We start from the raw sequence: 16,037 nt of genomic DNA, 5'->3' as shown, positions 1-16,037 counted from the left end.
CAACAGTAAGAGCAGTCAAAGTTAGTTAGCTTAATGCGTTAACTAGTATAAACAAACGAGAGCTTATTGTATAAATTTGCATGATTATATTGAGACATACTAAGAAAACCTTCATCTTGAAACTCCAGATATACTTGTATTTTTTAATATTTCATCAACTGCATGTGTATTCTGTTATTTTCATGTTTTCTTTTGCAGTTTTGTCCCTAATCCATGTTTTCTCCCATGTATTCCTGCATACAGACAATCACAAACTCACGTCATGCAGCAAAGAAATGGAAGAAAGTTTCTTCATATGATCATAAATGGGGTTTAATCACTTTATTGCAGTTTTCAAATCTTTCTCCATGTTACACTGCATTTTCTCACATGTTTCTTAATGGACAGCGATGAACTTCTAATGGTGAAATGAAGAAATCTCACTCAGGATCAGAGCTGATGTTTCATGACACAGAAGTTGAGAGATTTTCCCCTTAATAAGCTGTGATTGTCAATATGAGATCCAAACCAAAACAGAACAAAACATTTATTTTAGAAGAAATCATTTCAAATCCAGATGATAAAAAGCTCCCGGTGGAAATGCTAAATAAAGGACTAGTTGACTGAACATTGGTAAATAAAGGTCAATAATCATGCGATCCGAGTCTAAGCTGTGTTCCAGGTGATTGTGAAAGGCTTTTCAGTGCTGTGAGATTGTGATGTCGCATCAAACTGCAACTTCTGAACCTGAGGGAGAGGAAGAGACGCAGTTTTCAGACAAAACGAAAGCTAAATTATACTCACAGTCAGCAGGTACTACACAAATCCTCTTTAAAGGGATGGTTCACCCCAAAATAAAAATGTGCTGGAAATGTACTAAAAAAAAAAGCTAGTGGTCATGAAAATATCTCTTAAAAATATAAAAAAAATAATATTAAGCACAATATAACTTAGTATTTCTTACTGATTCTGGGGTAAAATATAACCAGGATAAATTAAAGGCCGCAGATATAATATAATATAATCTTTTATAATTGGACTTATAAATGCTTAATTGTCATTAAAATAATATCTCTTAAAATATGAAAAAATTAAACTCTCTTTTGAAGATATATTTTTGCATATTTCTTTGTATTGATTTTTTTTATTGACATTTTCATGAGATTCACCCAATTATAAATGTATATTTAAAAATGAAAACTTAAATACATAAAGATTTTTTTTTTCATTTTAAAATTTCATATAAAATTATTAAATGTGTTAAATAACTTTTAAATATAATTTTTTATATTTAAATGACATTTTACATTATTCGACACTGATATATTTACTTTTTTTTTTTTTTAAATTACTGAAACTGAATAAAAATGAAATAAATGTCATTTTTTTCATAATCGTATCAGTGGTTCTTCCGTAAATGTTTGTATGAAGCGTCTGACCTCAGCGTTATATGTGAATGCCAGGTCTGTGTCAGGCTGTCCAGTCGCGCTCATGGTAACACGAGTGACGGGCGCTGTTACACCCCACACCTTCACCAGACCCAGGGTCAACCTGTCGGCCTCAGCTAGACCATCAGTGGGAACCGCGCTGGTGAGAACACCCTATACACACAAACACACAGGACAACTGTTACACACATGCATATTTACAGTGTGAGCAAACATGCTATTGCAAATGACAACTGATGACAGTAAAACATGCAGTTAAACTATAGTAATGAATTTTTGTGAGGGGGAAATGTAGTTAATTATCATGAAAATAATGTCACAATGACATATGACATGCTTCTTGAGATTCAGTCACTTAGATCTGACTAGAACAGAATGAAAAACAACAGAAAATTGTGTTGTTTCAGTATTTATGTATCATCTAGTGGCCATCTGGATCTGTTAAATAGAGAGTGATGGCCAGATGTTTGGCTTTAAGTGAGGCGGACAATCTTTGATTCGCTACTGGATTTAGTAAATCTGAAAGAACTGCACACATATCTTTCTTCAAATCATATGAACTTACCGAAGATACAGTGAAAGTCGTCAAGAGAAAACGCTTATTCTGAACAGTATCTGTAAGGAGAAAGAAGAAAACAAAGAAGATTAAGAGAAGAACAGGAAAAAAAACACCCTGTGATAAAATTACTCTGATCTACATCAAAAAAAAAACACAAGCTAATATAAAGATACATATTCAGAACATAATTTTATTGTTTGTAATGCTGATGAGACCTTACATTATGACGCTACCAATAATACTATGAGGAAAAAGTAATAAATGCAATATCAGAAATGCATGCCTCTACTGTACCTACATTTTTTTTTTTTATTGCAAAACTCCAAAAACTAAATATTGTAAACATTTTGACATTTGCATCACATAACCAGCTCCATATATATGGCTTTTCTGATGTCATAAACTTGCTCAGTAGCGCACCTGGTGAAGCGAAGAAAAACCGAGAAAAATATGTTTTAATCTCACGCTTGATTTAGTTAACACTATCAGCAGGTCAAGGGTCGGGCGGTACATTATCTTCAAACATGATCGAGCATTAATCCTGTAGCACCACTCTCCGGACATTTCATTTCTGAACTGCTGCCATATGTACATCAACCAACGCAATAAAACACCTCCAGATTCACATTCATCTGTTTCGGATGAAACTGCATGTGCTTTTAACGCCTAATTGGACATTTCACTCTGAACGTTGAATAAATCATTCAAAATCAATCAAAACCATTAAATTCCTCACGATTCCCATCCACACACACAAAAATATAACTCACCAATTCCCTCTCCATCATCCCAGAACAAGGATCCATGTGCTGAACCTCCATCATCAAGAGCAACAAGAAGACCCAGAGGATTCTGACGACTACAAGAAATAAGAAAACACAAAACAAAACAGTGAACATTACATTAGTGTTGTGACATCAAAAGAATAAACATAATCACCTACATTAACATATTAAAGTGCCATATTATGATATTTTAAAGGTTCCTAATGTTGTTTTGGAGTCTCCTACAACAGGTTTACATCCAAAGTCAAAAACATTTTAATTTTCTCATAATATCCAATAATAACATCTAATAATATTTTCTAATGATATCTAATATCTGCAGCATCAGCTCTTTTCTCACAGTATCTGAAACGGATCTAATATCTAATATTGAGATCCTGCTCTGCTCTGATTGGTCCCACTCTTTTGTGAGAAACCTCATTATCATATCTGAATTTCAGCTCTTGATACACAGTGATACGAACAGTAACGATGGTCTCAGTTTTACCGTATCAATCTCATCTAAGTGGATTTGTTTTGGCAGCAGAAAACAGCGTCTTCTCGACATGAACAACACAAACCAAACTCTTCCCGTCTCAGATACAACTACAGTGTTTGAGGGCGGGGCAAAGAGATGCTGTTCAGCCAATGAAGACCACAGGCTGGCATTATGCAAATAACTTACAAACCTACACAGGTTCAGTAAGACTGAATTACTGACGACTTGTTTCAGTTCAGAATCACTTCTTTCTTTTGGGAGACAAAAACTGACTGTTTGTGGAGCAAGAAACCCTTTTGAAAGTGGAAATACAATGCAACTCTAGAGAAATGTCAGAAGTTTTAATAAAGATGGCGGGCAGCTTGTTGACCTGTAGTGTGTGTTGTTCTCTGCTTTCTGCCAGGGCAGGATGTGTCCTCCTCTCACGTGCAGGTTAATTTTCGATAATGGTGTATCCATATCCACAAACTGTCCTCGCACTCCAACAGCTTCACCCTGGTGGATCAATCACATACCAGCAGATAAGAGAAGCCAATATATAGTAGCGCAGGTTGAGTTTGTCTGGAAGCCAGCTGCATTATGACTGCTTCTTTCACTGACATGCTAATAAAATCTTGCTAATAAAGATTTGCATGCTGATAAAATGCTCACCGTGTGGTAATCGTACCAGCGGGCATTTGGGACGTAGGCCCGGACCACAGTAACACCCTTTACAAAACAAAACCAATGAGAAATGAACAAACAACACATTTGTGTCAGTTCAGGGTATGTGAGCAAAACCTCAAAACTCAAACATGACTACGGGAGACTCTGGCTTGTAGCGTGATCATAGTGGAGTTGTGTCTATGTGTGTTCAGTACCGGGTCCAGAGCAGGTGTTATCAGAAGAGCCGGACCCCAGAGGAACTGCCTGTCAATCTTCCATGTGTTTTCATCTGTGACAAACCTGCAGAACAGAACATGATTTCATCAACACTGGACATGATCTCATCAATTATTTGGCTGAACTCGTGAGAAACACTCACTCGTGCAGCAGGGGTCTGACCACAGTGTTTCCGTGAGCGTGAGCTTCGTACATCAGTGTGTACAGATACGGCAGGAGGGTGTAGCGAATATTCAGCACATCACGAGACACAGCAGCAAACTCCGCTCCCCAGGCCACGGGATCCTGCCTCTGTTAAAGATCACACAAACTCATCAGATTATCATCATTCAGCACTTCTGAAGAAAACAAGAACGGACATAAACACAGAAGCTCTGTAACATAAATAGTTTAGCTGAATGACAGAGGAGAGACAAATTTGTTGAATAAAGTCATTATTTTTGTTTTTGCGCACAAAAAGTATTCTCGTCGCTTCATAACATTAAGGTTGAACCACTGTAATTGCGCTGACTTTTTTTTAACAATGTTTTTACTACTTTTCTGGACATTGAATGTGGCTTTCAATAGAGGATTAAAAAAAACCTTGGATTTCATCAAAAATATCTTAATTTGTGTCCGAAGATGAATGAAGGTCTTACAGGTTTGGAACGACATGAGAGTGAAATTTCATTTTTGGGTGAACTAACCTTTTAACCATCAGCACCTTATCATACATTCTCTTGACATGTATGCCATAACAGATGTGTTTTATAAACACTCAGTTACAGCAGCCAGAGAACAACTGATGCAGTAAAGTAAAGAGCCCAAATTAAAGCCAACACTGACTTCAAAGATGGTGACTTCAAATGAATCTCAATAAATCATTAACATCTAAACCTCTGTTAATTCTCACAAGAGCTTCTGTAGACGTATGACAGAAATAAAGTCAGTCTAGTTAGTAATGAGTGAAGCTGGTAATGTTTTGTAGAGTTTGTAGAGTTGTTTAATCAGATCTTGAGAGATTAAGGCCTGGTTTCACAGACAGGGCTTAGCCTAAGCCAGGATTAAGCCTTAGTTCAATTAGGACATTTAAATAGCTTTTATAAATGTTCACTAGAAAAAAACATTACTGGTGTGCATCTTGAGACAAAACAATGGCACTGATATATTTTAAGATCTGTCAGTACAAGTTACTTTCAGTTACAACAGCTCAAACATACATTTTAGTCTAGGACTAGCTTAAGCCTTGTCTGTGAAACTGGGGGTGTCTTTTATCTTCAATTGATTTCATCTAAGGCTGTGACTGAAGTCAGTTGTAGTTTTTGTGTTTCTCTTTCCTTCAGTGATTCTGCTTGTTAACAGCAGGTGTTCATCATTAATGCTCAATCATCACTTAATTATCTCATTAACTCTGACACTGCATCAATGGTACTTTAACTCAGTAGTGCACACACACATGAACACTAAGCAGTGTTAATTAACCTGGGCATTTTTCTGCGTACTATTACATCTTATCTATTTCATTTATGTATGACTGACAAATATGAATCACATTAAGTTTATTAGTTTGTTTATGTTAAAACTATGTAATCCTAATGGATGGAAAATTTGGATGTAATTCACTTACATAAAACTTCAATTTAGACTGAAATATTTTTGAGTGCATGTTCTTACTGGCATGTTTATGGTGTTGTGGTTTCTAGAGAATGGGTAGAAAGCTCCGAGCTGCATCCAACGCAGGCACATCTCGTATTCGGCAGTGTTAAAGAAGCCACAGATATCAGCGCCGGTCTGGAACATGAGCGGAAATAAGGGAGAGTGAGAAGGGAAAAGAGACATAGAGAGAAGGACATGAATAAATACAGTCTTTATTTGATAGGAAATAAAGCACAAGTGCTGCGGCAGGACGAGAGAGAGGCACTTACATAAGAGATGCCAAATATGCTGAACTTCATCATGCCTGAAAGACAGAAAGACACCACATGTCCAACAAAAAACACCACATGGGTCAAAAACTAAAGGACAAGGATGAACTAGATTTTTATATAAAACTAATGTGTTGATTGCCCATGCAAAATATGTTCTGGCTGGTTGCTAGGGCGGTTAGTTACTGGCCTGATTCAAGAAGTTTCTATAATACTCAGACAAGTATTGAAGACCCCCTTTAGTATATGATACTATTCAAAAGTTTGGGGTCAATGCAGTTTATTATAGTATGTCCTCATTGAGCTGATGGTGTGTCTTCTACGTGCTGATTGGTTGATAGTTCTTTCTGCTCACCAAGGCTGCATTTATTTGATCAAAAATACAGTAAAAATTGTGAAATATTATTACAGTGTAAAACAGCTGTTTTCTATGTGAATATATAGTAAAATGTAATTTATTCCTGTGATCAAAGCTGAATTTTCAGCATCATTACTCTAGTCATCAGTGTCACATGATCCTTCAGAAATCATTCTAATATGCTGATTTGCCGCACAAACAAACAAAAAACGTACTGACCCCAAACTTTTGAACAATAGCGTATAGTAAATATGAGCACTAGCTATGCTAGCTGTGCTTCCCAATAATAATCCCCATCATCACACCTATGATGGACTTCAGAAGCTGGTCCCAGCTGGAGTAGTTGTCTCCCAGCCAATGTCCTGCCCAGCGACCACTAGACGGGTATGTTGAACGGGTAATTATCACACCTCTCTTTCCAGTGGTACTAAGCAAAGCACTGTTAAATACACACCAACACACACAGCAATTAAAACTCCTTCCAAATCAACGAGAAATAAATCTAGTATTGAATATGGAGGAATAGAAAACTCACTCGTGAGTGGGTTTGGTGTGAGACCAGCCGTACAAGTTGTGGACATCATAATGCTTGACACGTGTGCCATCAGCAAGGATCTGCTCGCTGTTCATGCATATAGTCTTATGGTTCAGACCTCTGTGCATGGACTCCAGAGCTGGGAAAGATCACATACATACATAGGGCAGATTCATTTAGGAAAGAAAGTGCTAAATTCAGGTGCCCCCTTAATAGTCGACTAAACATTAGTCAATGAGAAGAGGCTTAGGCGACCACAATTTATTTGTTTGTTAGTTGCAGAAATAAAAAAAGAAACTCCACAGGAAGTCACACAGTCTGTGATGGACAGATGGTTAACGGTGGTCCATGTGGTAATTACAGTATGTCGGGCAGGAAATACAAACATTTGCCTATCATTCATCGACCTCAAATATTACTTATCATTTGAAACATGTTATCATTAGCAACTTTACATGACCGCTCGCTCTAACTGTGCACTATTATTAGCTGCATATTCAAGTGTTTCTGTCGAAGCTGAAATATAGCATGCTTACTGCAAGACATGGAGGCGCTGGTGCGATCACTGGCATTTTTTCCTGATAACGGCGGAAACAACTTAAAATACTCTGGCATTTTTGGTCATACAGACAGATTAATACATCATTCAAAACTGTAAAGGATCTACTTTTATTTATGTAAACTCACAATAACGAGAAAATGTTTGTGCCTTTGTAGAATAAAGAAAACAAACAGGATGTGTTTTCTGCCGTCTCAGTCTCCATGAACTTCTTTTTGGAGCATGTCACAAAAATGAAACTCAGCTTATAGGTTACTTGCCTCACAGAGAAAGTTTGAAATATCTACTTTTAAATGAACCAATTCAAAACAAAACAAATACTCTCTGCTTTTGTAATCCGTATGAAATGTGCATTTCTTTCTAAAGCCACATTCACTGCGGAGAATGCGAAACTGACTAAGAAAACACTAGTTTATTAATAAATCATTAAAATGTCTCCTTGCTATTTTTTCTGACACATTCATAATCATTACTTTTGCCAGTGCTTTGCGTCATGCTTTATGTGTGTGCTTGAACGTAGAAAAGGCTACATATTAAAGGTTCATTATGGTTATAGTTCCTTCCATATATATACTTAAGTAATTAAATTAATACAAACATGCGATTAGTCAACTAATGGCTTAACTGAACAACTACCAAAAAATCTTCAGTCGGAGGCAGGCCTAGTAAATGTTGACCATAGTGTTGTAAAGTCCACATGCCAGGATGTGCTGATAAGAACTTACGGGGCATGTATGGAGGATTTTCCAGAGTTTGATCCCCTAGACACTTTTCTCCGGCAGTGCCATGCACAAAATTGGCCGGCTCATTCATGTCCTTCAGGAATCACAACACAATGAAAGTGTTATCATGCAATGAATCCAAAGGAGAAAACAGTGATGACATGCAAATGAGCGTGGAAATAGGGCGTGGCTATGATAAACCTTCACATGTTCTTGCACGGCTCACCATGACTTTGTCAAGTAACATGTAATCCTGAATCAACATCCTTAACATTCTTTTATGAGTCAATTTCCTCAAATTTAGAGATATTTCATTCTTACAGTTAGAGTTAGATGTGTTGTGATAAGAGCAACAATGGTGTGTAATGGCACAGATCTTGTACACTTTTAATGAATGAAATTGCTTTACTTTTCATTCCAACATGAAAAATGACAAAAACAAAGCACTTACGATCCAAAGTCCGTCAAACTTCATGACGTTGTTGTAAAAGTCTTTAATCTGCTCTCCCCACCACTCCGCTGTACTGTTCTTCAAAAAATCAGGGAACGCCACGAAAGATCTGAAGAGCTGAAAGTTTAAATGAAAGAAACGTTAAGTTGGACAAGGTGCTTTAACCATCACTACATACTGATTGGATATTTGCTAATTTGTTTAAATAATAATGTGCTGATTGACTTCTTATCTGTTCTGATTGGCTGAGTTTGAGTTTGTTTACTACAGCATAGTACTAGACTGCGTTCCACTCCACTTTTAGACGCGCACTCGCAAACTTCCCTAAGCACTTCCCCTCGGGGGAATCCCTGCCGCCATTTTGAAGTGTGTTCCACTTCGTGAAGTGGATGAGGGAACAGACCCTTGCTCCCTCGATTTTGACCGTCTACTTCATATGTACGCTTCAGGCAGCTCCATATACCACAATGCAACACGATTGTGATGTCACCTCATACCATGTTTAATTTACCCCACCACAACAAATCTATGATATATTAATTATTTTTTTAAATATCTAAAACAACCCAAACACACCTATATAAATATAGAATGCTACATTAAACAGTTTCGTAAGGTGATCAAGGGCTTAGGACATTCCAGTTCAGCCCATTGCAAGGGTTCTGCCAGTAGTGGGCACTCGTGCAACGTAAGCAAGGGAAGGGCATAAAAAAAACGACCTGGAACCCAGCCCTAGTGTGTGCTCATTTGCTGATGGTGTGTCTTCTACATGCTGATTGGCTGATAGTATCTATAATGTCACTCATCTCTCTTAACTACATTTGCAATTATAGCCCATTGTACTGATGAATAGACTTGAATATGGAGGAACAAGATAAAAGTCTTGTCCAATTCTCTGATTAAAGAAAGAAAGAAAGCAATTTATAGAGATAAAAGATACCTTTATTTGAGTATCCCAGTCCAAAGAATTGTCCACAGTAACATTGGGATAATCAGGCCACACCTATGACAGACAGAAACAACAGCTAAAATCAGTGGTTCAGGATCATTCCTGCTTTCAGTACATGTCCACGTCAACAAAACTATTAGGTACTGACTCAGAATACATCAAGATATGTTCCTCTTCCTCTCTGCGTTTGTCATACCTTTCCCCACACAATGTCATTGCTGAGCTCAGGAGGCCATTTGATGAAAACGTCTTTTTCAATCCCGGTATCAAATGCAGGGTAGGAGCCTTCAGTCTCATTGGCCGCTATAGCCGGGTCCTGTAACAAATAAAACATGAGGTTTTGCTACAGAATACATTTCACTGCATATTTCTGGTCATACTGATGTCAGACTACAAAAGCTCTGTTCTCATTACAACATCCTTTACCATTCAATGGAAACAACTTTCCAGTAATTGAGAAATGTTGGTACCAAAATGAAGATGAAGCGCATCCCCTCGGCCCTCATTTGGTCCACCAGAGCAGGCAGTCCCTTGAAGTTTACTTTGTCCAACGTAAAGTCCTTCTGCCTCTCCATGTAGTCAATGTCTGCATACTGAACATCCTTTGAGGGGTCAAAGGTCAAACTTTAGGATCATTAAACTTAATGACTATGACATCAGAAGTGCGCACAGTTCAGAGGGAACATTGCTAGTGATACTTGTCTTTAAAAGAACTGTTAATAAAAGGACTATAATGGCATTTTTATGAAAAAATGAACTTTATGATTCGGTTACTCTAAAAACGGCCACAGAACTTCGTGTTTTCATCACATCACTGCAGAATAACTTACATTTACAGTGAGAAATGCAATATTCCTGAAGTTCTAGAGCAAGATCTGAAGGTTGGTGAAAGTTACATCACTGACTGAAAGACACACATGCACACACTGAAGGATGAGATCACTTACATAAGGAATTTCAGCAGCTTTCATGTCCTTGTAAAGATCTGCGATTTCCGTATCATTGGCGTAGCCGTAGCGACAAAGCTGGAATCCAAGCGACCAATAGGCTGGAAGAACCGGGCGGCCGATCATCTGTCAAACAAAACACACAAACCCAGAGAAAAATATTTGACACAGTATGCAAATACATTTTAGAACATAAATATTCAAGTGGATTAACAGAATCGAATGTTAGATAGATATTTATGGATTTCATGCATGTGAGTTTTCCGACGTTATACACACACACACACACCTCAGTGTACTGCTGAACCACAGCTTCTGGAGAGGGACCCATCACCATGTAGAAGTCGAGGATTCCTCCAATGGTGCGGTAGGTCAGAGCTGGATCAGGCAGGAAGGTCACATCTAAGAGCAAAAAGAGGAAATGAAGACATCTTTTTGCTTTTAGACGAGCTCTTTTCTTTTGCTTCAATACACCACAGTCCAATATGGAATGTAGTGAAGTAAAAGTAAAAGGTAAAAAAACTCTGATAAATGACAGATACTATTTAAGTACAGTGACGAAGTAAAAATACTTCACTACTGTCCACCACTGGATGTATTTAGGTTGGTTTTAGCCCATTTAGCACAGGTTGTGGCCGGTGTGTCCGAGTCAGATGCTTAGATGTTTAGTGTGTGTTTGAACTCACCCATGGCATTGCTGTTGAGCAGGAGGACGCCGTGAGCGTTTCTTGATTTCTCCAGACCCATGTAGAAGGGATGGAGTCCATAACTGTTCAGTTTATTCTACAGATGAGGAGAAAGAGATGAGAGTTTGAGTTTGTGACTTGATGTCAGCTGTCCTCAGTGTTAAACAGACAATTAAGTGTTAATGAAAGATTTTTATTTGGCTTAAAGAACCCTGCAATCTGTTTTACTTAACCTTGTTACGTCTCTCTCTCTTATTTCATGTAGCTCTGCTTTTGCTTCTCTTTCTCTGGGCATTGTGTCATGAAGTGAGTCAGAGAATAAGGACAACCAACAGCCAATCACAGGACGGTTAGTAGGCCTCAGTCCAGAGGTGCAAGAGCGTCAAACCAAATCAAAAAGATTTTCTCAACTCTACTTACTCAGACCAGTTCAAGGCACTTATAAGCAACTTCTTCAAGGCAACTCTAAGCATACTTCCGACTGTGAACCGACTGTCACAGTGATCACTGCTCTGCTAAACACTAGGGCCGGGAGCTGTAATGTGATGTGATGTGAAGTGCAGATGACATACAGTTTCACGCAGGAAGGCTTGTTTCTGACACTCACCCCTGGAGGCTGGTCCTTGGCAAACAGGCCGTATGTGTGAAAGTTGAGGTCATGACTGTAACTGGGGTGCTCCGTTTCACCAATACCATAGATGTAGTTTGAGGCGAGGCGTGTGGAGATCTGAAGGAACTGATCGGAGAATGTGAACCCTGGCATGGCAGAGTCCCATCTAGAGAAAAAGAGATTTAACAAAACATTGAGAACACTGAAAAATAACCTCCTTTCATTAAGAAAGCAAACTGTGCTCTTATAGTCATAAAAGTCAGAAAACCCTAGAAGTGCTCCATCAGCACTGCCATTCTGAGTATTTTAATTATTTTTATTTTATGCATTTTATTTAATACATTAAAAAATATGTAAAACATTCATTCATTTTAACTCACATTAGATTCAATTGATTGGTATACTGTAACACCATACCAGCAGAGGGAGCCATCCCCTGAATACTGACTGAGATCTACTCCCTCTGCTGCTTCTACCTTGACTTCCTGTTTGGTGACTATTTAGCCAAAGAAGCTACATCCATGCTTTGTGAAGTATTGCCAGTTGCACTGCCTTACCGAGCGGTTTCCTTGTTTCCTTGTTTCCTTGTTTCCTTGTTTCCTTGTTTTCTTGTTTGCTGACCACGTGTATGATTCTGCCTGTTTATCTTTGATTGTCTGGATTATCCCTTTCTGATTTGGTTGCCTGATTGGACTGATATCTGTGTTTGGACCTTTTGCCTGCCTGCCACTCTGCCTTTGGATTCTCCCTTGTGTATATTCTCGGATTGGACTGATATACTGGTATTGACCCATTGCCTGTCTATGATATTTGTCTGTTCCTGTTGCTGCTCAATAAACCCTCTGCAAATGTATTCTACTTCGGACTCCACATCCTCTTTACATATACCTTGAATGTAATGCGTCTGCCAAATGCATGAATCTAAATGCTATATGTATAAATATAAATGTATTTTATAAGGTGATTACAAATGGTAACCAAAATGTACAAATGGTATGAATATAAATGAACATGCCCAAGTTTTGCCCAAAAATGACCACCATAGAAAATTAATGGGAAATGGGCAAAAATACGAAAATACAGAGAATTTTTTGTGTGTAAAATCTACAAATCATCCACAATGTAGTAAAAAAGTGCACAGTAATGAAGGGGTGCAAAATGTCTAACAAAATGTCTTTCTCTGTTCAGGTTTGACTAGTAAAATTAATGCAAAAACTGACACTTAAAATCAACATTTCAAATAAAAAAAAAAATCTAAACCTTTATAAAAAGTTGTCTTTGAGAATATTTAAATATATCCATATAAAATAAGTATTTATGACTAAAAATAAGTATTTATGTCTAAAAACAACTAGATAATTTATTATCATTTTTATATAGAGCTATATGGGAATCTAGTGGTTACACTATGACATTACAGATGTTTTTCTTTTTTTACTCCCACCAGATGGCACTAACCTGCCTTCAAAACTTGGATTTTAAAGGCATTGTCTCTATTTTAATTTTTACTTTTTTAATTGAAAAGCAATTAAAAATAGAAAAAAAAAAAGTATTATTTTCAATGGGAAAAAAATGATCATAGTTGTTGCATAAATATTCATTAGTACCAAGGAAAAAATGTTATTGAACAAAAACAAAACAAAACAAAATGAAAAAAAAAACACATTGATTTTACTGAAAATAAAAAAAAAGTTACATTTCAGGTGTTCGGTCACTTTTGACCGTGAACAACACAAGTGTGACTCCCAAATGAACAATACCAGAGGGTTAACAGTGAAAACTGCAGTAAAACTACCACATGTTTGCTAAAAGAAGCTTTCTGGACTCCATGTTAACAGAGTAATTGAGGTGTATTACTCACATGATTTCTTTTGAGCCCTTTCTGATCACTTGGATCCCGAATGGCTTGTGCTGGATCTGAACCCTGTACAGTCTGTTGTTTTCCTCTGTCTCTGGTGCGGCGGGCAGGTCGAGGGGAACAGGGACCTCGTAGCGAGCATTGGCTGGGTCAAAGATCTAGATCAACAGGACCAAAATCAGTCCTATCCTATTCTTTAATTTCTTAATTCGTAATTCTTAAGATAAAAAAGCTCAACAATAGAGCATGGCACTAGTAACGCCAAGGTTATGGCATTAACAAAATGTATACATTAAAAGCAATGTAAGTCGCTTCGGATAAAAACGTCTACCAAATGCATGGTATATTTAGTCATTGTCTTGGTCTTAATCCTAAATTTAGAAAAGCATACCTTCCACCGCAGGCTTTGTCCACTCAGGTATGTGATTTCCACACAGAGCTTGTTGATGTCTTGAGATTGAGAACGTTGAATTGGGAAATCGGTATTGCGCACTATATCTACAGTGATGCCACTTGGTTTTTCAACAGTGTTGCTGATGATGTAACCATGGGTCTCAGGGTAATAACACAAGGGCTCTTTGGGAACATCTGAAGGCTATGAAAGAGGATAAAAACATGTGGAGCAGATGTGTTGAATCACAGGAAAGACACACTTCGGATCAAACAAGTCTTTGAAAACAACAGGGTTGAATATTGAAGATCTTCTCTCTCTGACCTTCCAGATGCAGCCGCGGGCTTCACATTTGGCCTGATCAGAACCTGCTTCAGGGTGACAATCGATGCGACTAGAGTTTGAGGATTTGGCCTCCCCATTGACTGTGACAAAAACACACAGTAAGAAAATCATTTTTGCAGTGTTTTTCTTCTATACTTCTATTTTCATAGCATATTGGTATTACCAGCGTATTACCAAACATGTTTGTGTCTCTGTATATGAGTGTGTGTTATACTGGCGTCTCGTCACCTACCTTCTCTGATCATCTCTGCTTCCCCAGCAGACAGTAAACTGACCAGTGCAAACAACAGCATCAGGGTCACATCCGACCCTGATAAGAGCCGCTTCCCCATCTGATCAACACACACACAAGTCAAGTCAAGTCACCTTTATTTATATAGCGCTTTTTACAATGCAGATTGTGTCAAAGCAGCTTTACAGTGATAACTGGCATATAATTTTTCAGCTCTTAAAGAAAATGTTGTCAATGCAGGCAGATGCAAAGCACTGTTGAATATCAAATCTCAAGTACACATAGTGTAAGCATCCTATAATTCATTCGTCTTTGACATTCACAGTACATGTGATTTTGTGTATGAATAGCGTTTGTGTATGAAACGCACAGACTAACGCTCAAAAGCTTTTTCACTTTTGCCATATTTTGTTTCACTGTCTGAGTTTAACCCTTTCTGTAATAGTTTTTTAGATGCATTTCATGAAAGAGTTAAGGGCATGAAACATCCAACAATATCAACAAATATAAAATAACAAAACAGTCATTGTTTCACTTGATTCTGCAAAATGTTAATTGTCTAGTGTGTGGTTTTTTTTCTGCTTTCTCAACTTGTGCAGCAAATGGCCTTTATAATTATGACTTTTATAACATGTTTTTACAAATAAAATAAAAAGTCCCAAATAGAAGCATTAATATATATATATATATATATATATATGTATTGATTTGTCCTACCTTCAGTGTTGTTAGATGGAAATTCAGTTGTTGATTCCTTCTTTCTTCAGTCCTGTGTGAAAGCTGAAGTGCAGATTGAGCTGCAGCATCTGTTTTTATAGTAAAGCAGTGAAAGTAAACTCCTGAGGGTGTGTTTTACAGCTTCACAAGCAGAACTTCAATGCGTGATGCTAAATCCAGCGTGGGGGATTGTAAAATATCCTAATAAACAATGCTGTGATAAAGTGGCCATTAATATAATTTCAGATGGATAAGATCATGCTTAAAAGAAAAGAAAAAAAATGCTTGGTCATGCCTTACATAAACAAACAGCTCAGTTTTTTGACAGGTCACAAAGGTCATGGCCGTGAGACAAGAGTCTGTGTCCGTTCACAGATGATGGCTTAAACAGATGCTGTTTGTCTGTAAGGCATGAGCAAGCATTTTCTTCTGTGTTCATGATGTAAGCATGATCTTATGCACCTGAAATGATATTATTGGCCACTTCATCATTTGTTTATCAGGATATTTTACAGTCCCCCATTAGCTGTCAAAAAACAGAGCTGTAGCGGGAAGTCTTTGGCTCCACATCTGTGTTGAGTATAAATCATTTCGCAAGATATTTTCTCAAAAATATTGCATGAACTCTTTCAAAATGCTTCA

At 37.6% G+C, this 16,037-nt stretch overlaps 1 protein-coding gene across 1 annotated transcript; it reads right to left on the bottom strand.

The window, feature by feature from the left end:
* Positions 1 to 306: 306 nt before the first annotated feature.
* Positions 307 to 15,620, bottom strand: LOC127509879 (sucrase-isomaltase, intestinal-like). Its single transcript, XM_051889088.1, has 26 exons — positions 15,396 to 15,620; positions 14,679 to 14,778; positions 14,426 to 14,526; positions 14,102 to 14,305; positions 13,714 to 13,868; positions 11,850 to 12,018; positions 11,243 to 11,339; positions 10,846 to 10,958; positions 10,557 to 10,682; positions 10,080 to 10,211; positions 9,806 to 9,925; positions 9,601 to 9,663; positions 8,661 to 8,777; positions 8,213 to 8,303; positions 6,929 to 7,067; positions 6,699 to 6,832; positions 6,036 to 6,070; positions 5,785 to 5,901; positions 4,274 to 4,422; positions 4,110 to 4,194; positions 3,901 to 3,957; positions 3,620 to 3,744; positions 2,757 to 2,845; positions 1,993 to 2,042; positions 1,419 to 1,580; positions 307 to 726 (listed from the first exon to the last, which is right to left on the bottom strand). The coding sequence occupies exons 2-26, from the start codon at positions 14,776 to 14,778 to the stop codon at positions 646 to 648; spliced, it is 2,811 nt and encodes a 936-aa protein (XP_051745048.1). The 5' UTR covers positions 15,396 to 15,620; the 3' UTR covers positions 307 to 645.
* Between the last annotated feature and the right edge of the window lie 417 nt (positions 15,621 to 16,037).

Source organism: Ctenopharyngodon idella, chromosome 3 (genome assembly GCF_019924925.1).
Source record: "Ctenopharyngodon idella isolate HZGC_01 chromosome 3, HZGC01, whole genome shotgun sequence".
NCBI lineage: Eukaryota > Metazoa > Chordata > Actinopteri > Cypriniformes > Xenocyprididae > Ctenopharyngodon > Ctenopharyngodon idella.
The sequence above is the reverse complement of the archived record's forward strand: the minus strand, read 5'-3'. Positions and strand labels throughout refer to the sequence as shown.

Bases quoted from the DNA above. Each gene is read 5' to 3' on its own strand.
- LOC127509879 (XM_051889088.1), bottom strand. From the start codon at position 14,778: ATGGGGAAGCGGCTCTTATCAGGGTCGGATGTGACCCTGATGCTGTTG. The intron at 6,071-6,698 runs GTGTGATGATGG...TCTGTCTTTCAG, and splicing joins GCTTCTGAAGTCCATCATAG to GCATGATGAAGTTCAGCATA. The intron at 727-1,418 runs GTCAGACGCTTC...CCTCTCCCTCAG, and splicing joins CATTCACATATAACGCTGAG to GTTCAGAAGTTGCAGTTTGA.